The sequence below is a fragment of the Microtus oregoni genome, unplaced genomic scaffold (genome assembly GCF_018167655.1).
Source record: "Microtus oregoni isolate MIOR12 unplaced genomic scaffold, Mior012 000034F_ref0000314, whole genome shotgun sequence".
In the NCBI taxonomy this organism is placed as follows: domain Eukaryota; kingdom Metazoa; phylum Chordata; class Mammalia; order Rodentia; family Cricetidae; genus Microtus; species Microtus oregoni.
This window is the reverse complement of record NW_024543093.1, coordinates 18,015,521-18,039,675: the sequence shown is the minus strand read 5'-3', so window position 1 is coordinate 18,039,675 and position 24,155 is coordinate 18,015,521. Positions and strand designations below refer to the sequence as shown.

The 24,155-nt window shown below is 36.2% G+C and overlaps 1 protein-coding gene across 25 annotated transcripts in view; it reads right to left on the bottom strand.

Annotated features, from left to right (window-relative positions):
- Positions 1–24,155, bottom strand: part of Nrxn1 (neurexin 1) — a 1,082,053-nt gene that overhangs the window by 606,946 nt on the left and 450,952 nt on the right. For all 25 annotated transcript variants that reach the window (XM_041630237.1, XM_041630235.1, XM_041630239.1 and 22 more), the window contains 2 exons: positions 14,700–15,138; positions 2,337–2,720 (listed from right to left, as the gene is read on the bottom strand). In XM_041630237.1, the coding sequence (XP_041486171.1) occupies positions 2,337–2,720; positions 14,700–15,138 (823 nt within the window). The remainder of the gene's footprint in view (positions 1–2,336; positions 2,721–14,699; positions 15,139–24,155) is intronic.

Genomic DNA, 24,155 nt, shown 5'->3' with positions numbered 1-24,155 from the left:
AGGAAGAAAATCAGTCTCTACTTTGTCTTCTTTATCTTTCTTCCTTGTCATTAGATTTGATAAATTTGCTTTCTTGCATTGTTCCTTTTTGATCTCTAAAGTGTACACCTGTGCTCAGTTTTGCTGAAAAGCAGTCACATATTGTGATCAACAACAAAAATCAGACAGGGAGCCAAATTGTATGGCTCTGACATCTGTCCCTCCATCTGTTAGAGTTTTAACAGACAAGTATGAAGTGGACCTCTGATCACATCAATGCTCTTATTTCACATTAGCTCGCAGAATAATTTTTAAGTGGTCTAACCTTCAAAACTCATTTTGTTAAAAATGAGACACAAAAAACATAACATTTAATATCTGTGAAGGACATCATTTCCGCATTATTCTTTCTTAAAATATCAGAAGGCATAGAATAAAATACCTTCCTGTTTAAGTCACAGATACTTTTCTTATGCAACTTTCTTTGCTTGCATAATGTGGGATAAATGCAGCACCATTCTCTATGATGTGGAGTGCATAAAAGGGAGCCTGTCCTATCAATTTATTCTGAATGATAAAATAGAAGCATTACAACTGTCTTTTTATTTCAAGAATTGTTGTTTGGGTCTTATAATCATCCACCTAATACAGCATGGGTGTATAGAGACATAGTCAAATACTTCTATGTAATCTGAAACTGAGAGCTCCAGGCATGATCTCATGTTTGTGGAATTAGGACACAGCTGAGGGACTGGACAAAAGCAACATTCTGTGCTTCGAGCCTGGCAACCATCCTATATCACCCCTGCTCTCAGGAGAGGCACAGCCATGTGGGTAAAACATCAATTCAGAAGAGAAAATACTTCTCGCAGTATGCTGCTGTAGCTCAGAACAGGAATAGCATGATATCATCCTTTTATCCTCAAGAAACAACTGACTTAGAGACAAAGAAATCTGCAGAAGTTTCCAGCTAAGCATAAGTTAAAAAGGTGTGCTAAATCCCAGTGAAGATGCTTGCTACTAAATTCTCCTTTAAAATCTGCCCATGTCCTCCACCTCTATGTCTACTTATCGCAGTATCTAGTTATCCCCTTCCTTCCCTGCTGCCTCCAAAAGCTCCGTCATCTCTTTGCATTCTGCCATGTGCAGAGACAGAAGATTGCCACAGGGTGGTGGACCATGCATATTTAACTGGAGGTTTTTGTAATTCAGACAGTGGAGCTACCGACTTTCTGCAGCTTCACTTTAACCAAGAGGTAGGTAACAGGCATCTTTCTGAGTGATTAAATTGAAAACAAAATTTTAATTCACACAGATTTGCTAATCTCATATTATATTTTACTTTTACTATGTCATTTGTTCCTCTTTTTTTTTTTTTTTTTTTTTTTTTGGCAGTTTACCAAAAGCAAGCTAAACAAACTTATTAGGGAGGAAAGAGCAAAGAGGAAATTTAAAAACAGTGTACTCATACAAGCCACAGTATGTAGGAATAGCTAGATTCTAACACCAATTCACAGGGGTTACAATAATCAGGCAATACCATAAAGGGAAAGGCTGTGTCAATATGACGTGAAGCAATCCATTGACCTGTCTAATTCTATTATGCAGATTTTAATTTTGCAATTGAAAAATGTCCACCTTTTCCTCTTGAATTTTCAGGGCAAATTACATAGACTATTTAGGACTGAAGGAAAAGAACCAACTGCACAGCATCAGAAGTTCCTGGCACTACTCAGGTGGAGCGCTTCAGGGAGAAATGCTATTTAAACCATGAGAGGACGAAGGAGCAACTCGCCAATATTTTTTCCATATTGACTTTTAGTTTCACTGTAGAACGTAAGTGACAATGAGCACAGTGACCAAGCCATTCATCTAAAGCCCTGAGTCGATAGAAGGACATGCTTGCAACCATTTTTTTTCTGCTATCTCTTCTGTTATACGGGTTTCCACGCAAGCTGTTGGCATTACCCTCATTCTGTTTTCAATATCCATTCCTCTAGTTGCAAGGGGAGAGGAACAGAATAACAAAGAGCTTCATTTTTTTCTTAGCAAGGAAAGGGAGGTGCTCACAATCGACTAAGACTTAACGTTAGACATAAAAACATGTCTGTGATCAGCTAAAGACAAACACGGCAGCGGTTATGAATTAGCCATCTCAAACACACCTGAAGAGCTATGGGTACCACAGCTGGGCCCTCTGACCATCATTAAAGGCTCCCCAGTCACCCGTGTCGGGTCTGGGGGTCAGGTCTGGGGGTTTCTTCACTCAGAGTTGTTATGTTTCGGTTGAGGCTTGATGTTGATATTTAGTAAATATTTCTTCTTGGGGACTAGTCGCTAGAATTTTGAAATCCTACCTCTCTCACAGGACCTGCCGAGATACCCTGTTCCAGAGCAATCACAGACATATCTGTTCCAGCCATCTCTGCACATGCCATTGTTTTTGCAAGGATTGCTAAGGCACGGTTTTGCTGTCTCCCTTGAGCAGGATGGCTTCACTCCAGCCGTACTCTGAATTTCCGCCATCTGCCGGATGTCTTTGCTCTGACCGTCAATGAACAGATCCCGGATGCAGCCCACATAGCCATAGTTGAGCAGAGCAGTCCACACCTCGGTGGGGAAGACAAGGCCAGCCTTATTTTCTGGCAAGCCCCCCAAGTAGAGCTCATCATCTAGGTCCAGAATCTCACTCTCGCCGGGAGCTGTGTATGGAGTGCGCAGTGTGTTGACAGAAATGGTACCTGTTACAAGGAAAAGAGAATATGAAGTTGTTTATGCATACAGTGTGATCTGGGCTTCTGCTTTTTCCTCTTATATGGTAGAGTGTGAGCTGTTAAAAGCCAGACATTTCTATTTTAATCATTTGTTATTTTAAATTAAAATATAATTACCTCATGTCCCCCTTCTCTTTCTTTCCTCAGAATCCACTCACACACCTCTCCTTGCTGTCTTTCAAAAGCATGGCTTCTTTTTTGAAATCAAATTTCCTTATATACTATATGTAAATATATATGTGTATAAGAATGTATATACATATACATGTATATACATATATGTATATAACATATATCCTATTTTTTATTTTAGTGTCTGGTACTTCTAAACATCAAATTATCCATGTGATTACATAATTTAGAAATAAAACAAATTACATTTAATGTGGTCCCATTTGACTTACTGAAAACCAAAGTGTATACATGACTAATAATGGATGCCAACTTTAAACAGCTCAAATTTAAATAAATCATACAATAATGGAATGGACATTTTTCTACAGCGAAGTCTGACTCTATGTGGTTAATGTGATTACTTTCAAAGTTAGTATGGGGGGCCATGAAGGGACACATGTTTAATCCCAGCATTTAGGAGACAGAGGCAAGAGCATTTGTTTGAGTTTCAGGCCAACTTTGTCTTCAGAGTGAGTTTCAGACCATACGGATTAAAGAGTATGAATTTGTGAGCAAACAAAGCAAACAAGCAAACAAAAAAATAGTATGAATTTGTGAGCCAAGGAAAGAATTTTGTTTTTGTCTTTAACTGATTTGTTTGTTTGTATCTAATAATTTGACAGATTTCCAGATTGAAATGAATCTTAACACCTAGTGCACACATCTATTGATTCATTTCCCTGGTTTGGGCATCTTTATACATGTGTACAAACACTAGAAGTCTGTTCTGCATGTTTAATAAAACACACAGAGTCTACATTATAACAAACACCACAGGAATGTTCACTGGTACATTTTGGTGAGAGATTCAAGAAAAAATCATTTGCTTCTCTTTCTTGACAGAGGTTGCTTTTTCATTTTCTGGTTGCCCAGACCCTAAATCCCACATCATCTCTTTAAACCAAATCACTTATCAAAATCAATAGTTTCCTTTTCCTCACTCCAATCTGGAAAAATGTATTGAACTTAAATTGTATAGCCTCTAAGCCTCAAGTATTAAATGAACATTTACTCACTCACATGGAAATATTTGAGAGATATAGAAGATATGGAATCCATAAAAGTGGTTGAAAGGGCATTTCTGATAAAAACTTAAATATATACTGTCAGATCATAAGAATTGCTAACAGTAATCTATCACTAGAAAGGTTTTTATCTTCATGATGCAAATGATATTCGCTGAACACCACAAGGACCCACTACCTAATTACCCCCACATTCGCATTTTGGGAATAATTTATAATAGATAGATTGAGTCAGAAAGACAGAGATAGAGACTGGGAAGCCAGAAAGTATCTAAATAATCGTGTAGTCTCTGGGATATTCAGAGTTCAGGAAGAGAATGCAAGTATGACAGATTTTCCCAAAGGAGAAGCATGCTTCTAGCTAAGAACATTAGGCTACTAGTCCCTGCTTTGTGCCCAGGAGTAATTTAAATCCTGGCAGCAGGTCCTATCTTGAGCTGAACTTCAAAATGGAATTTGTCTTTCTGAGGGAGAAGGGCATAGCAGCCACTGTCAGCGTGCCCAGGTGTCCAAGTCATTATGAAGGCATTTGTCTTTCTAGACTTTAACAGAAAGTAGTGGAAAACTCCCAGGGGAGAAACCCTCACAGACATTGCTATTTTTGGTCTTGTAAGGAAAGAGAAATGGTGGGGGATTTTGATGGAAGATGCTTAAAAGGGAAAAAAGACAAATCACTAATTTATATTTTTCTCATTCATGATAATATCTAGAAGAAAACTTCCATTTAGAAGCAAATCACTGCTATGCAATATTACCTTGAAAATATAATAAAAGTGATTTTAGAAAGTGAAATGCACAATATTGAAGTGAGGAGACTCATATCTAATAGAATGATTGCTACATTCATTTAAAAAGAATTGTTTTTTAACCAGCATTGTCTAAAAGAGCTAAGGAGCGAATGCATAGATTGGTCCTAGCTACTGTAGCAGCTATAAACTAAAGAAAGAAATCTGAATACAAGACAAATGTGAAAAATAATAGGCTAGAGAAGTTATCACTTCCTGAAGTCTTCCTAGAAATAGCATTTGATAACATAAATACACATAATTGAGAGGAACTGATTTGAAAAATACAACTTAGAAAACAAACAATAAAACACTATGATGATAATAAGGATATATTTTTCCAATGGCTGTTCCCCAAATTTCCATTTTATTTATAGAGAAAACTTAATTTAGCTCAGGAAGATTAACAGTAATTGGTAAAACTAAATTGCTTTTAATCACACTGTTACAGTTCCCAAATAAAGAGAATGCTTGGGCATCCCTGTAATAATTCACTGCTCAGAGCACTGTCATTCTCTCTCTGTCTCTCTTATATGCTATCCAGAGAACTCACTGGGCCTGCAGCAGAAAAACAGACAGGCAGACAGACGTACACAGAGACTAAGAAAGATGACGAAGATAAATACATATGTATTTATTTATGTGAACTATGTATGTAGCACATGTGTGTGTATTGTGTATGCAAACATGTGTACAGGTATCTGTCTCCTTGTATATGTGGAAGCCAGAGTAGTCCACTGATGTACTGACTCCTCTTTCAAGTTCCACCTTATTCCTTTGCATCATAGTCTCTCATTGAGTTTGGAGCTTGCTGTTTGCAGTTAGATTAAGTAAGCAAGCCCCCAATCTCTAAACTCTCTCTTTTGGACCTGCCACACTTCTGGGGTTACAGGAGTACAGGAGACTATATTTATCTTGTTCTATTTGTGCTGGGTCCAAACTCAAGTCTTCATGTTTACACATCAAATGCTCTTGACTACTAAGCTCACTCTCTAGCCTCCCATGTCTGCACTCTTAGAGACAAAGTTTGTGCTAAATATTTCAGACAATCATAGATACCCGATTTAACAATGGCAATGTAAAAGTTGGGTCTCTTGGTTATTATTTACAGGGGTTTGGGGGACTGCTTAGAATAAAATGTTAAGGAAAGTTCAGATATGTGTTTATTGACACCTCTGGGGTAAGATGCTCCTTACAACCTCACTACGACATAGGTTTTTTTTCTTAAATAATGTTTTTATTCTTAGAAAACAATGTATACTTAAACCCCATGCATTCTGATGATGTCCACCCACCACCACATTCTTCCAACTTTCTTAGTGCTTGCCTCGCTGTCTCTATATTCTTTTCATGTCCTCTTCATTTTAGTCCTACATTTATAAACCTCAGAGTTCAGTTAGCGTTGCCCACAGATACATGGGTTTGGGGACATCCACTGGGACATGAGCAACCTCCTGGTGACTACATCCCTCCTCTTCCTCCTAAGAGGCCAACAGCTACCAGTAGCTCCTCTTCCAAGGGTGGGCCTCAAAGGCCCCTCACCATAAGTAGTGTTTTGCTGATAGTAGTACGTAAGAGATTATAATTTTCATGTAACTCTTACATGGGTGTACATATGTTTGCATGTGTGAGTCTCCATGTATGCTTGTGAGCACACACACATACATACTGAAACAAAAACATTCACAAAAATTTTAAATTCGATTACCTCTAGATACATGATGTTTTATGTATTATATTCATGTGTTAAAACAAATGCTGGATCATCAAATGAGTTTCAGAACTAACAAATTGGAACCATAGTTCAGAAAACAATGATTGCAAGACTCATCAGTTATGTTTCCTCACATTCCATATTTTACTTCGAATACTAATTTTTGAGTTCCCAGGGAAACAGAGATAATGAAATATGGAAGAAAAAGAAAACCTATCTTTACTCTAATATAACCCAATGGAGTTAGAATGTTAATTTGGTCAGGTTCAAAGTTAAAATGATGCACAGATATGTATACTGGATATTCACTGACTATTCTACACTCAAAAAGAAGTATGACCAAAATAATCAATATTTTCTATGTATGAACAATCTATATGGTTTCATGTCTTAGGAGAATGTCTTACAACATGGTAAGGAAACAGAAAACATAGAAGTTGGGTTGGAAATAATGATATGTATATTTTGAAATATTTTGAAGAGTTAAAAATGCATCCCATTGGTGGGGCAAAAGCTTAACTAGATGTTTGCATTTGAATTTAAATATGTATGAAGGTCCCTGACTGGAGATACATGTGATTTCTGTTGTGATGTCTCTTATTGACTTTACTATGGGGATGTGAACCAAGTGACATTTTTACTTAAGCAACAGAGTATTCACAGAATCCAAAGTAGTTAAAGCCATTGCAACAGCATATGTGAGCACAGGAAATTTTAAAAATAAAGGTTTCCAAGGTATGTACATTCCATGATACCTTTCTACTCTAATCGTCCTTGAAGTTTCTAGTAGATCAAATCAATACTTTAAAGAAATACTATCATATTTCAGTAGTCATATTTTTTGGAAGGGAGCCAAGGATGAGAATGTATTTTGACAAGTGCTTCATGATTCAATATGTAAGAATCCAAAGCACTCAGCTCTTAGAGAAACTACAACTGCAGCACACTACTTGGACATGTGCATATTCTACGATTTTAATGTGCAGACCACCTCCATAACATTAGCATTTAGTCCTGATGTTTTAATAGCAGAGAAAAAAGATTAGAAGTCAGCTAGTAAGTAAGGTAATATTTGCATAAGAATGTTCCAAAGCTGAAGAGAAAATTTTATTTTTCATATAATTTGTGTATAAATAAAACAATTTGTTGAAAGCAGCACTTTGTTATAAAAACAGACATCAACTTTGTAATCTGGCTTGCTATTCATATTTTTCTACTCGCCTTTTCTTTCATTCATTTTTTTCTTGCTATTATATTTCCATAATTAGGTTATATTGTGAATAGAAACAGGGAGTAAAGGTGAGATTTCACATAAGCTAATGTGGGCTTAAGTTTTAAATTACTACAGAATTTTAAATTGCAAGAATCAAGGGTGAGTAAACACACACCATGGTATAAAATGCTTTTGTCTAGTGGAAGGAAACTGAGATTCAAGGTCTAGCTTGTTAGATAACTAGCCGGCAAAATTAAACAAATAGTTTGATTCATAGGCCTCACTGTAGGTTTCATGCAACTTAAGGGATTTGACAAGGTGAGCATGAATAGAATTACTGAATCTCATAATTTCAAGTTAACTGTCAATTTTATCTTTGTATAATCAGTGCACAAAAGTGTTGGATTCCACAAAATTATAAATTTGCCAAATTTATAATTTCTACTCTAGTTAATAAACTCAAACTTAATGAAAATGTACAATAAAACCAGAGGAACAGATATGTTAATAATATACTATGATGCAAAACACAAAAAGAACTATTCCCCTAAAACTGTAAGAACAAATAAGAGACAACCGCCCCCCACAAAAAACTGTCCACATTCCTTTGGGGGAAGGAGGATCAGGGTGGCCACGACAAGTCTATGTTTGTTTGTGATTTACTGTACCTTTTTATTTTTCTAAAATCTCATATAGGATTTAGATAAAGAACTGAAATAGTGTTAAAAAATAAAAATATATCAGTTGCCCTCCTATACACTAAGGATAAGGATGCAGAGAAGGAAGTCAGAGAAGCATCACCTTTATTTTTAAAATTTATATTGATTTATCCATATACTGGAAAACTAAGGAATAAGACACATGCATAAAAAAAATCAGGACAAAATCTTGAAAGCCCAATGCCTAGTACTGGGGAGAGTAGGAGAGAAGCCACCCCCACGTGGGGCAGATGAGAAATACCGGTAGGAAAAACTAAACTGCCCTTACCTTTCATAACAGAAAGCAGCTAAAGTAGCCATGGCAGCTCTGCACCTTAGGAGATTGGTTGTTTCACGACAACAACCTCAGTAACTCTCATCGTGGATGCAGAAAGGAAACTTGCGCAGCTGCCATAAAGCAACATTTCAGTTGCTGTGAAATGTTACTTGACTGGAGTTGACAGCTTTCTGTCCCTGGGCATGCTCATTTTCAGCAACTTCATATTTGGATAAGGTTGGCAAGAATGTGTCTTTTAATTTGTCTACAAGCAGACTGATAAGATGCAGCATGTTTTATTATATGTTGCGTGCAATCGTGAAAAATAATCAATTTAACTGCATATCTATCATGAGCTGCCACACACTTCCTTTGCCAACTCGTTCCATCTCGATAGTACCCTTGGAGCTGAATCAGGAAAGTTTGTTAGGTAAGGTAATGTATATTCATACTGGTCAAGGGTGGCTTGACACCTTCATCTCAGGTAAGATGTGCAGCCTCTGCCTTTGTAGTGAGACCATTCACTTAAGTGCCTGGAGTAGTCAGACTGCTACTACCGATGTTTGTTCATCTCAAGATCTAAACACAGAACTCATCTAATGGTTGTTCAAGCAGAACCATCTAAGTGTGGCAGTTCAAGAATGGTATACACAGAAATGAGGGCTGGTAATAGATAGCTAGCAAGTGCTATTCACACTGAACAGTGATTTCTACAAACCCCTAATTATGTGCTCTGGAGAGAGCCTGTGCCTTTCCCTCTATAATTTCTAGTTCTTAAACTAGAATTCTGACTTCAATTCAAATCTCAATGGCTTCTTAGCTGTTAAATGTAGGCTTAGCCATGAATAACCACGGATACAATCTGCTGTGCCCTGTTGTACACAAGCAGAACTTGACAAGAATAATGAGTTTTCTCTTTGATCTCAATACGTAATGATAGCTTGCAAAAAGAGAAGAAAAAAATGACTGGCAGTTTGCTATGAAAATTCTTGAGAGCCAAAGGGTTTAACACAAATTTAAACCATGTTTTTCCCCTATGAAAACAGTCATTAACCTCATCCTAATTGTAGAACAATTCACACTTCAGCTAAATACCTGGGCGGCTGTTTGGTGTCACATTTGGGATCAGCTGAGAGAGAACAGGGAAGACTGCAAAGGAAGGAGGGCTGAGAAAGATGTATTACAATGATGTCCTGCCGAGTCTGCTGGAATGGGAACCTTTAGAGTATCCTCAACTTAACAACAAAGAACTCTAATCCTAGCAGCTCAGATGTGCACAGAGGATAACTTAAACTGTCCACTCAACTCCACCTGACTAAGCCTACACTTTGCATGGCTCCTCCTTTGACAGCTAAATTCAGCGCTTATTATGGTCATGTGCAGATAACTCGGCCACTTCATCTCTGAAGTCACTAATTACAAGCTCTGTAAGCAACAGAAGGAAGCTACATTGTCTTTAGAAGCTGATGTGATCAAGTTGAATAAAAATGGAGAACTAGAGTGTTTAGTTTTTCCCTACATTTTAGAATGGAAGATACATCATAGGTGGGTAAAAACTAAGAGTCCAGTTTTTCTCTTAGTCATCAGTTTTTGCACCATTGGATGAGTTCTCTGTCTAGGTCAGATGTAAACTTGCCCTCTACCTGTCAATGTCTCTCCCATGTTTCTGCCTACTACCTTGCTTAACGTATTAGGATCATTTCTAGTTAATTATATTAGTATCTCATATTATAACTGTAATCATAAGCCAGTATCCAAAATAAAATTCCATAAAAAATCAAATTCATGTAGATTTTCTCATCCTCTAATGGCTCAGATACCCCTTTTTGTGAACACAGGACCCAGGGATGGACAACCAGGAAGAAGGGCAACCTGGGTGATTTCCTGCCTTGTCACTGAGTGCTGTCTTACCCAGTTTTTGGGGAGATGACAGCTTCCACCTTGGTTAATTTCCTTCTATCTACATGCTTACTTAACAATATAGGGATCTTGTGAACAAGCAGAACTTAAAGTCCTGTTCTCATCAAAGCTTGTTTCCATACCAGGCTCATAAAGTTATCTACCAATGATTGACATTTCTGTTTGAATTATTTCCAATGTCTGGGCTCAGAAGTTCTTGTTATCATCATAAAAAGGCAGTGCCTATTTTTCTGTATTATATAAATGGCTTTCAAGATGGCAATTAAATGAGATTATAAATTTAAAGAAGTTCCATTTACAGGGAAGTTTGCTACTATTCTTCGATTGTAAAAATGGTATCTTCGGAGGAGTATTTTTGACAGTGTGGTACTTTGTGTTTGTGGTGTGTCTGTCTGTCTGTCTGAGTGTGTGTGTGCGTGTGTAGAAAGAAAGAGAAAGCATGCACACACAGAGAGAATATGAATAAAGGTGGATCTGAAGGTATCTGTCTGTATTTACAGCTGTATTTCATGCCCCCACAGGAGCTGTGATTAAAGAATTAATTTAAATATACTTTCTCCTAGATGATTTTCTCTTATAAACTGTTTTGGAAATATCCAACTTTCGGTTATTTTCACTACTATGAATTTAGTTTTAACTCTGATCAAGAAAATGAGTAGTTGCATTGGTATCAAGTAGTTCTATAGTGTTTGTACTTAGTTAGTATCTAAGTCAATGACATCAGTTACTACAAGAATAACTCAGGCAGGGCAGTGGGAGTACACACTTTTAATCTCAGCACTTGGGAGATAGAGTCAGATAGATCTCTGTGAGTTTGAGGCTTGCTAGCTCTACAAAGCAAGTTCCAGGACAGCCAGGGCTGTTACACAGAGTAACCCTGTCTTGAAACATTTTTTTGTTTTTTAAGAAAGAAATAAAAAAAGAGCTACTCAGAGGCTTGGGTCCTTCTATTTTAACAACCCAAATAATAGGGCTTTCTAAATGCTTTTTGGGCATTGAACTAGGGGTTGCCTAGGGAATCCAATGAACCTTCCTTTATCACTGTAAGAAGGCAGCCCACATTGTCCTGTTAAAATAGCCAAACTATATTCTTTGTGATATAGAAAATCTTTTTTTTAGAACCTTTGAATATAATTAATACAAAATGGGTAAAATTAACTCTCAGATTCTGTGTTTCTTACTTTGAACTCAGCTACAAATGCTTGCATTTCACCAGCAAAATTCAGAATTTTCTTTGGATAAAATGAAACTGTATATACATTCATTCAAATTTTAATAGGCAAGTCTAGGCCAGATCAATACAGTGGGCAAATATAGAGCTTAATTAAACTACTATAGATGTAAAATATTAACAGCTGCAGCTATTAAAATGACATTAACTTCCCCTGAATGGGGCTCACATGATATGAGCTACATTCTTTAATTTGTTGAAGGGCAAAAGTTGGCTTTGGGTTTTACATTGCTTGTTCCAAATCACTTATTTGAGATTTTAATCACATAAAAGTAATTTTCCATCAAATACCAACAAGTACATTAACTTCAATATTTCCAGTGAATTCCAACAAAAAAATCTCATGCTTTAATTGTTCTTTTAGTTTGCAAATAAAACTTAGAAAATGGTTCTATTCATTCAATTCAAACCTGAGCTGTGTAAATTAGTATAGATGTTATCTGTCTTCGGTATTCTTTAATGAAGATTTAAAATAATCTTTAAGCAATAATGATAAAATAAACAAGTCAAACACAAATTAATAGATGTTCTCTGCCTTGAAAATAATGGAATTCATTTAATAATTGGTAAGATTGTAATGGACTCCATTGAAAGTTTATCAGGTTGTTATTTCTTTAGGTTCATTCTTCTGTGTGTACATAAACACACACACACGTACATATATCTGAGAAAAAAGACTACAAAGAGCTATCGTCAAAGGTAAGTCTGCTATTAATGAATACTAGATGATTTTGGGGTTCTCGCATTCCTTTGCATTAACTAATAACTTCATATTCATCATGCACTATTTTCATATTATTAGAATCTCATTTCTAGAAAAACAAAGTATAACATCTGAAATTTGTTGCTTTTTTTAGTTTTCTGAACGTCCAAGGTGTAACAAGATAATCTAATTTGTTTTATTTTATTCTGTTATAAAATATGAGCCAAATCTCTGCCGTTTTCAAAGTTATTTTCAAAATTTCATTCTAGATATACATGAAATTCTGATACCATCTACAATTTCAAAGCACTGGATCATGCCTTGTTCCCACATTCATTTTAAGTTTTTTATTTGAAAGTTCTTAAGGATCAAATTAAATACTAGCTCTTCCAGAGCATCTGGGGCAGGGCAGATGTTGTTAAGGTTTGTTGTCAACCAATCAGTAAACATTTCATAGCTTATATAAGAATAACAGAGATGAACTCAATCTCCAGCATTTTTAGTATAATGACATCCAGGGAGCAAACTTTCTCAAAAGAAAAAAATCATAAATAAGTTTTTTGAGTTAAGGAGGAATCAGAGCCCTGGGTTATAAATGTCCACCTATTCTGTATCTGAATATTCTTTTTTCAACTCCTCATTTTATTGCATAAAAGGGGATCTTTCTGGTTGATTTTTTTTCTTTCTCCAAGGTTCACACTACCAAAACTCTTAAAGCAATTTTTAAAGTGAAGTAAAATATTATTGCTTGTGAGAAAATTTCCCTGCTACTCTCATAAAGGAATAAAGGGCAGAAAATGAAGCCAGGGGTTACTCCCACTATTGTTTAGTCGTCTTAAAGAAAACCAGGTTGAGCGGTAACTTTGAATGCCACTGCATTAACTGAAGTGTTTTTTGCAGTAAATTTCTCCACAATCCTGATGAATTTGCAATCATTTTTACTTTTCTATGTTTTATAATTGCATTTTCAGGAACCTTCAAACATCCAATGACATAAAATCATAGCTGAGACTTTAAGACTTCTAAATTTTGTGTCTACAAATTCAAGATAAAATTTCTTGCATAGATGTGGCACTTAATAACCAAGTAAAGTTTATGTAGGATAACCATACTACAATCCACAGCCCCCAGAGAGACTAAGTAATAAGTAGGGCCCAAAAGGGCTAATGCAGTGATTTTCCTGGGAAGGGGAAATGGGAAAGATCTCCTGAATAGGCTGGGGTTGTGTAACAATGGGAACATAAGAGCTGAAGAGTAGATGGAGGGGGAGAGTAATGAAAAAGATGTCTTGATATGGATTTCATGTTCGGGTAGAAAGCTGGTTCAAAGGAAACTCCATGAATCTACAAGGATGACCTCAGCTAAGACTCCTAGTATTAGTGGATACATGGCCTGAATTGGCTGTCTCCTGTGATCAGATTGGTGACTACCCCGAATGTCATCAAAGTCTTCATCCTGTAACTGATGAAAACAAATGCCAAGACCCACAGCCAACAACAAGCTGAGCTCAGAAAATCCTTTTGAAGAGAGGGAGGAAGGATTTTACAAGTGGTGGAGTCACGATCATCATAAGGGAACCCACAGAAACAACTTGGGCTCATAGGAGGTCACAGAATCTGGACCGACAGCTAGGGAGCCTACATGAGACTGACCTAGGTTCTCTATATATGTGTGACAGTTGTGTAGCTTGGTCTATTTACGAGACTCCTAGCAGTGGGAGCAAGGCCTTCCCTAATGTTTTATCTAGGTTTGGGAATCTATTCCTCATACTGGGTTGCCTTGCCTGGCCTTAACACAAGGAGAGGTGCTTAGTCCTACCTCATCTTGATGTGCCATTTTTTTTTTTTTACACCCATGGAAAACCTGCCCCTTTCAGAACAGAAACAGAGAAGGAGTGGACTGAGCGGAAGGTATGGGAGGGAATCAAAGGAAAGGAGGAAGGGGAAACTGTAGTTAGAATGTCAAATAAATGAATTAATTTAATAAAAATGAAATGTTTGCTTAAGACACTGAAGGCATTTAATCATTTGGGTTTTGATACTGAAGCATTATGATTAAATAATCTGATTTTTTACAAGAGGTAAAGCAGAAACAGTAACTGCAATATAATTTAATGCAACAAAACTTTAATAGGACTTGGTTGCAATTATTCAGAATGGCAGGGATAGGAGAGAATTTGCAATAGCACTGTAAAATGTTAAATTACCTGACCGTCCGTCCCGCTGGAAATCCACGTGATACCATTCTCCATCATTCACTTTCTTCTGCAGGGCTTTTATTTTTATAGTACCCGACCCCATGTCTAAGAGGAGGTACAGGTGACCATCCAGCATCTCAATAGCAAAAAAATCAACCTTAATCATCTGTGGGTGCTTGGCATCCTTCTGATGTCTTGGCTTGCCATGGCTAAACAAGATGAGGCCATTTGGTTCTGTGGTACGGAAATCAAATGATATTGAGCCTGTTTTCTTTGCATTCCACTTAGGCAAAGAAATGAAAGACTCTGGGGTTTCAAAAGTTATTGGATCTAATGTCGCCACATTTTCACACTTAAATGCCACCACTCCGTGGATCTTCATCTTAGGATCTCCCTGCTTGGCAAGTCGAGATAACTCCAGCCTTACATCATTATTTTTATATACAACCTGTGGGTAGAGAACAGCAGTGAGAATCCAGATTTCATATTTTAATGTATACAACTTGTCTGCAGTTCATGGAATTTTCAAATAGATCATAAAACATAAAATATTAATTAATTCTGTTGTATAATATTTTTCAAACAAATAAATTTCAGCTATCAATTCACCGAACACAGAAACAGCAAATAAAATTTTGATTTTTTTTAAAACAAAGTATAAACATATGTAGCTATAGATATTGATATGGACACATCAATTATCTCTCTTTCCTTTGCAAAATAATTATGAGAATTTGCTAGGCTGAAATTCCTCAAAATCCCCAATAGAACTGCAACATCAAAATCTTGTCTTGCATTGTGCTGAGCGAATAGCTGAGTGCTAATTAGGGACATAAAGCTAATATATGTAAAGCAGCCTTCACTAGTCTATTCAGTCTGTGGTGCTGCTGTTTTACTTTACTTTTGAATTATGCAAATGTCAGATAAATGTTGTCCTGTACTCTTGTTTGCCAAGGCACTTCTTCTAAAGGGGCAAGGTGATTCTGGTTGCCTGAAAATAATCACAGGACTTTTTGGACATCAAATAACACACTGGGTAAAGTCATTGGCAGGATATTAATATCATCCATTTGCTATTACCTTGTATTTGCAAAATCCATAAGTATCTTGAAATAAGGATAATGGATCATATATTTTCTCTACAAAATGCACATGATAGATAATCACTTTTATACAACGTATAGCTTATACTGACTTAAGGGTGAATTAGTTATTTGTATTCAGATAAGTATAAAACCATTTAAGGGACCAAAATTTCATTAAAACTAATACTGTCATGTTCTAAATTAATTTACTCAAAAATAATGTTGTCAACCAAACCAACACAGTAGGCATTTCTTTCAAAGGCATCGCCTATTTAAGCAAGAGAATAAATGAGTTTTTTATGTGGTAACCATGTGAATCACTTTACTTGTCAGGAATTAAGAGTTCAAGGTCCAGACTGTGCTTCCAGAGTTCAGATTCAGGTGTGGGCACTACAAAGAGTGTGATCTCAGTCGGACCTAGTTCCCTCCCTTTGCACATTTCTGTCCCACGAGGTGACACACAATGGGATGGTTGTAATGATTCAATAAGAAAATGCATGTAAGTGAAAAGCAACTCTATAAAGACAAAGCACTGTCAACTGTATCATGACTTAGATAATAGTAATTATATCAACCTACGTGAGACTAGATAGCTGTCTCTTTATCACAGCTGAAAATTTACCTCTGTAGCTTTCTGTTAGTTATAAAAATAAGTTAGGAAATGAAGCACATGCATATAATTGGTTTTTATATTTGATTTTCATCAAACAAGTAAGTGACACTTCTCAGTGTCGAGCCTGTGGCTTCAGTTTTCTTTTTATCCTCAGAAAGGATTACTATGAAGAGCAGGATATCCTTTATTCCTTAAATAAATATGTACAATGGCTTAGGAAGCATCTACTGACAACAAAAGAAGAGAAAATGAATATAAGCAATCTCAAAGAGGAATTACACTAATTCTTACGAATACTGTCTTGAAAAGAGAAAGGACTATTACACCTTGGGGAAGTTGACTTAGGATTGTCTTTCTTTGTAAATCTTTAGCACTGGAGAGAACGCTTTTCACAAGTGATTTCTGAAGCATTCATCGTGACTTTTGTGCTGTTCAGCCTGATACTTTTTCATAATTCCTTTGGTTTATATATTAGTATTTGGAGATAATTTGGATATTCATTAGGACTGAGTCATTTTGCAATCTGCATGGTCTAGATGCCTCCACTCATCAATACTAGCATATTAACTAAACACTCAAGCCCCTTTCATAGGCATAGGTATTTCTGAAATGAAGACGCTGGGCTATGTATAGTTGCCATATCTCATAAACAAGGCATCATTAAATCAAGAGTTGGAGGGTGTAGAAATTAATGAAAGTATTAGCAAGGATTTTAGTAGCAGTCTTATAATTTTATGTGTCTTAGCAATAAGGTCATTCAGGAAGATACTAGGAGAAAAAAGAACAAATCCCCTTAAATATACTGTTCAGAGTTAGTCATACAATCTAACCCCCACAGAGATGCAAAATGAATTTCCTCCTTGGTCTAGATCCACATCTTTGTATAAGGATGACCCTTGCTTTCTGCTGCCTAGTACTAAGCCAGAGCCTGGCCTTGCTTGGGCAATCAATAAATATTTACTAAAAAGCTGAATCAAATTCTTCCTTTACTATATCAAACTGAATTTGATATAAAGACAAAAGACTTTACTAAAAAGCATATTAAGTTTAGACATGTAAATAGAATGTGGAAAAATTAAGGACCACCCTCAGAAATAAAGTACCATATTTTTAAATGTATTTTTCTAGGGCAATGGTAACCATTGTGAACATCCAGTTTGTGCACAATGTCAATACAATGGAAAAGCTCATGCTCAGGTTCATTTTGTAGAGTGTGAATTACTTCTGGGGTGAATGATGCCCATGTACAAACTAGAGAGATGAAATTTATTTTCCTGGCAGACCCATGCTGTTCATTTTTCCTTCTAGTTTTGCATTTACCAAAAAACTACTCTAAAAAACAGAAAAGCAATTTGAGGTGGATGCGCTCTTTGATCACAGCTTACTATGTTTCTCTCATGGGACCCACATTCCATAATTATCTGATTTTTTCAAAGTTAGACTTTCTCTTACAATGTCTAGTTCAATAGGACTAATGAGTGACTGAAAGCATTTCGAACCTTCTTGGAATTCAAGTGCAAGCTAATTTTTCTTTTCTGAAAGGATTACTTTACAATTTCTTGTGTAGAAATTTGAGTCCCACTACATATATATGTGGGGGGTTGGGGGGTATACATGCTGTCAATTTGACCATTGATGATACTAGTGAATATTCATTTAGATCTAATTTTAGAATTAAGGATTTGGAAGAATATTTATATATTTTTAAAGGAATTCAAAATGTTGAATTTCACCTCCCTGCTCCTAACTAGTAATGGGAGACAGACAAAATACAAATTTCAGAATTTGTTTACTTTATGTTTTTTCTGTTTGTTTTGTATTTAATCTGCTATGTAATTTTAACACACTGTTATTATGTCTTTCCCTCCTCTTTTATATATTAAGGACTTCAAAAATGTCTCTTTAAGCTTAGTATACAAGAATAAAAAACAATTTATAGGTGTAGTCTAACATTTGAAGTAAATAGTAGTGAAAATCATACCTGATCTTGACAATAGTCTTGAAAGCAAGTTCCATAATGCAGGGGAAGCAGCTTCAATTATAGAATGCATAACTGACAATCCATAAACAAACTTATTTTAATTTTAATACTACTATCTATATTTAATGGTCTCTCTGTATCTCATGTTCCCAATTTCTAAACCTAAGAGGTCAAAAGAAATGGCATGTCATATGTGTGAATTCTTATACGGGTTCCCTCTTAGTGTACATGATTTGGGCAAGAAACAAAAGACCCAATATTTCATCTGTTCTTCTGATGTTCTTCAGTTGTTGGCCAGATGCTGGGATATTTTTCCCTATTTTGAGACAAATAGAAACACTGATCTACTAGAAAAGAGAAATTTAGACCACTTTAGTGTATGCAGAGGTGCCTTGAGGGGTATGTTAAAGATTTCTGCAGAGGCAGCTGATAGATACTGCTCTTTCCAGGGAGTGGGGAGATGTGAAATAATTAGGGAAACATTTACCACTCAAATGAGGACTTTTTAAAATAAAGATATTCATCAGTTAGGAGATTTCAGTGAGGTTCTTGAATTAACTAACATGCACTAATGAAGGCCTCTAAGAATGAACTCTGACAGTGTGTAGGATGGTAAAAATCCCCACACAGAAGTTTAGGCATTGTGATGGACGGGTTCGATCCAGAGGATCCAAATGGCTCCTTTAAAATCCATCTTGATGGCCAGGCAGTGGTGGCACAAGCAGAGGCAGAGGAAGTTAGATCTCTGTGAGTTCAAGGCCACCCTGGTCTACAAGAACTAGTTCCAGGACAGGTTCCAAAAAAGCTACAAAAAAACTTGTCTCGGAAAAACAAAAAGCATACAAACAAACATTCTGGTGGTGCCTTCCATACTTGCATACTTGAGAATGGTTATACATGGAGATGTTTGTTTTTAATTTTGTTCTTTCTGGGGTCTCACCATGTGCCCTTTCAGCATGACAGTGAAGGGCTCTGAAACATGACCAGAATGTATTCCACAAAAAGGAGAAGAGCCACTCCAAAACAGCAGGAGTTGTATTTGGTTGGCATAGTTCAAGGAATAGCTCAAGAAAGGAAGTAAAATGTATTAAAATTCATATATCCAATATTATTAATTTATTATTTTAAAATTATTTATTAATAGTATGTTAAATTCAATCAGATAAGCACTGTTAGGCACATACTAAGGTAAAATGCTTAAGAAAATGTAATTTTACTCACTCCCATGTATATATACTCAGTACAGTGGAATATGGCCCACTAAGTTTCCTTTAAATACTTGCTCATGATATATACTAGGAGTTTTCACATGCTACATATACTAAAATATAAAATTCTCATACTGCTAGATATAAATTTGTGTAAACTAAATTTGTCAAAGTTGATATTACTGATATTTGTAAAATATCAATATAAATTTTAGTATGTGATACATCTCTCAAAAATAGGTGAGTATCCCGGTATATACTTTTAATACCAGTATTTTGGAGGAAGAGCAGTTGGATTTCTAGGAGGTTGAGGGTATCCTGGTTTACACAGTGAGTTTCTGTCTCAAAAAAATGGTAAGTATATAATACAGATCAGTAAATGTTATTAATACAACCAAATATACATAAATGGTATTTGATAATTTTCAACCTAAGAATTCCTGGCTAAAATACTCAGATTGTCTTTTTTATATTTGATGCTATAAATGCCTTGAATTCAAAGCAGAGTTTAGCAATTATCAGGCTGTAACAGTCCCAGTGAAAATAGACTGTAGCTAAAGAGAAAAATATAAAGAAAAGAATAATTTACTTGTTTATGACTAAATAAAAATAGAAAATTAAACTAAGTTTGGTGGGATCTCTAATCCTAACACTCAGGAGCCAGAAAAAGGAAGATTACAAACTCCAAGCCAGCCTTGGCTACACAGTAAGTGTCGGGCCAGGAGCATGGGGGATTTCAAAGGTAACAGGTAGTTACAGGGAATGATGGGATTCTTTCTGGAGGAGTAAGATCCTATTCAGAGGTAGAGTGTAGACAAAATTTTTAACCAACTATGTTACTTTCTCCAACCAAAATTACAAAAATTACTAGAAAACATAAAAACAGACTATAATAACATTTCTCAACAAAAGCTTGTGGCATTTAAATTTATAACCAAAGTTTCTTAGAATCTGAATGGGAAAGAAATTCAACAATACTTTCCAAAAGATATGTAGAGATTTTGTCTGAGACTCAACTGGAAAACCTCATGTATATTAATTATAAAATATAATAAAATAAAATCATCAGTGCTTTTGCCTTTCCCACACACAATAAACAAAGATGTGTAGGCAATGCCCAAGGGTAATAGTTCCCTAGAGGGCAGCCTTCGGTGCTATGATCAACAATGGCACAAGAATCAGGACTAGTAACAACTCACAACAATGACTCCATAATGTCATTAAGAAATGATTTTTTAATGAGTTTTTTGAAATGCAAAATGTATATTTGGCAATTCTCTTCTTTTCAAACAAGGAAAATGAGGCTCAATGAAGCTAAGTGACTGTAAAAGTTTGTCCTGATATCCTATCATAGAGACATAACTAAGACTTCGATGCTTTCCGAATGTTGAAAAAACAAAGCAATGAACCATGTCTCCTAGAGACGTAGTTGCTTGAGCCCCCTGACAGCCACACATGAAAAGCTTTTCTCCTCAGCCGTCTTTCACTAGAATAGGAACTTCAGAGGACGTACTCATGGATTCTTCACAGACAATGCCACACATGCCTTAGCTGCATACCTAAGCCGATTCCCACATACGGAAGAGGAAGTCCCGAGGGAAGATGGGCACAGTAGTGTCCCCCTAATGATATTCTGTCAGGCACTGAAGGAGGATCAACAAAGTGCAGTGTTTATTATTATTTTGAAAGTTTAAAATGGAAGATGAAGAATATGTTTAGAATTGGTCTTTCATGATCCTGCATAAATTAGGGCCAAACATTTCAATTCCAAACCAGCAGCTAGAGATTTTATTCCAAAATATATTTCACCTGTGAGTCTTAGTGAGGAAAAGATGATCACAAACTCTTAAGGGAACCCATCTTCCCCTGAGCCACTATAATTTCTGTGAACTGGAAACAGTGAAAACAAATGTGTTGTCTAGAGTAATCAATAAAAACTTATTTTGCGATTTTACCCACATGAGCTCAATAAAATTTCTTCTACGATAAAATTTTACACCCTTTCTAAGGAAGTGGCCATGAGTATAAATACAAAACATATTATCAGTTTGCATTTAGGTATTTCCTGCTCACATATGTCTCCAGTATGCATACATCTATACATACCTTATAAAATAAATTACTGTTTACTATAAATCTTTCTTTTCTTGCTGAAATAATATAGTGTGCCTGGCTGGGCATATGCCAAGTTTGTGACATTTTCATGAGCCATTTTCCCAGCATGCTCATCATTTTACCGTTTTAATGTTATAAAATTCTTCCCAGGAATATTTGATAAGCATATTATTTTGATGTAAAAATATTTGTTATTTTATTATAAGTACATATATGCATGTGTGTGTAAGACCTTATTTTAAGGAGATTGAAATGTGTTTGAAATAAGTATGTAGAAACTGCCTTTGCTGAAAAGCACCATGTCCTGATCTAGGCCACAGAGTATGTAAAGCCTTGCATCTATGCTTGCACTTGGCACCCTTGGCACCTGCTCACCTCCGTCCATAGGTGTGATTATCAAGCCGTGTGTTGGTCTAATTGGTCTCATCTCCCTCAGGGTGGAAAAGCGCAGAGGACTCACTGGGTTAAATAGCAGTCATTCTATTTCTAGGAGCAGCAGAATCTCCAGAGATTGAGCCCTCCCTGTCCTTCCAGATGAGGGAAGTTAGCCAAGATGGTAAAGCTGTACCTTGGAACACAAGTAATTGTCTCCTGACAACTAAATTGATAGATATTTCAAACACTGAAAATGATTCAGACTGTGACCACCAGCAGAGCTAAGAACGTGATTAATAAACACACAGCTAAGCAAGAACAACTTTAATTAAGGTCCTTGCCCCTTACCCCATACTCCTCCTATTTGAGCTTAAAGCTCGTGTCAGAATCTTGCAAGGCTGCTTGGGGATCTCTAGAACCCTTGATAAATCTGTCTTCTTCTAGTTATTTGCCCATCATCAGTTTCTTTCAACAGCATGTCAGAGAAAGCAGCTGAACCTAACCTGTTAGAGCTGCCAGATTCGGGCATTCGTTTCCAACATTACTGTTATGACTTCTGTTTAAGGTGAAAAATACAAATTAATTTCTTTCATCTTTCATTCATGGTTACATATTAGAACTTACATGGCTTTTTAAAATCACTTTTTGCCATTATTTTTAAGAATCACCACATCATTCACAAGGATCTATACCTAAGCTATTTCTTCATGGTCCAGATTCACATCACTTAATTATTATAGATTTATAATATATTCTACTATGTCTACTATGCCTTATGTTATTCGACAGTGTACGTCCTTGATAGCACATGTAGGCTTGTGCTTTCTCTGTGGATATGATAAATGTTTGTAATAGCATTTGCAACTAGTAAACACTTGAAACTATTCAAGAGTCTTTGATCTTTACTACCCAAATATATCCAAACTACATATTAAAATTTACTTAAAGGGACTTTTTTATTTTTTGAGATTATATAATTACATTTCTCCCCTTCCCTTGAAAATCTTTTTATTTTTACTTATGTTTTTTATTTAATTGTGACAACATCTCGTTATATCCTCAGTTGGTCTTGAATTCAGGATCTTCCTGCTTCTGTTTTCCTGAGTACTGGGATTACAGGCTTGCAACACTACCTCAGGCTTTAAAGGGAATTTTGAATAATGCAAGAAAATCACATCTTGATTATAATTACATTCTTACTAATGTTGTTAGTAAAGTTATAACTTATAAAAAGTATGTTTTGTATTTTAATTTATTGAGGCAACTAGCCTCATGCTGGAAAAAATTATTGGCCGGATGTACAACTATAAAAGGAAACAAGTGAGGGAAACAGAAGCAGCAAATGCAGTTGTAACCCTGTTCACTCTACTCTGGCGATAATAAGGTGCCACTTGGGAGCTTGCAGTGGTAAGATACCAGAAGTGAGTGCCTGTGCGTGGAGATGCATGCACAGGAGGTGAAGCTTTTATTTCCTTTGCATGGAATCTCATCAGACAGGAAGGTCACTTGCCCAGGTTACAAAGCTAGTTCTACGTAGACAGTGAATAAAGTGTTGTCTAAGTATTGCCACAATGACCTGGTACAGTCTCTCTTCTTTGAGTGTTCACACTATGAGGTTGTTCTGGCTGGTTCTTCCTGTCATGGTGATTGTCAGCACTAAAGGGAAGAAGTCTCTATTAAACCTCTGGTACCCATGTGTTCTGGTCATCTAATGCTGTGTTTTCTAAACTGTGGGACTAACAGTTCCTTCTCTAACATTCCCCTGGACTGCTCACTCAAGCTATTCGCTGGGCACCCTGAAGCCAGCAGGAGAAGCTGGCATTTAAGACAGTCAACAGTGCTGTTTGAAGCACCTGCAATGAACAGACTTTGGGAAGTAGAATTGCTCCTGGGGGAGGGGGAGATTGTATAAATCTACAATTTAATATTACCTGATAAGTGAAATATATGATGTACATTTTTTAAGACTGTCTGTGTGTAGATGTGGCGGGTGTTTTGTGTGTATGTGTGTTTTTGTGTGTACATGCAGGTGTATGCACACAATGCAAGTGTGTATGTGTGCATGCAGTGATATGTTAACTTAGCCAG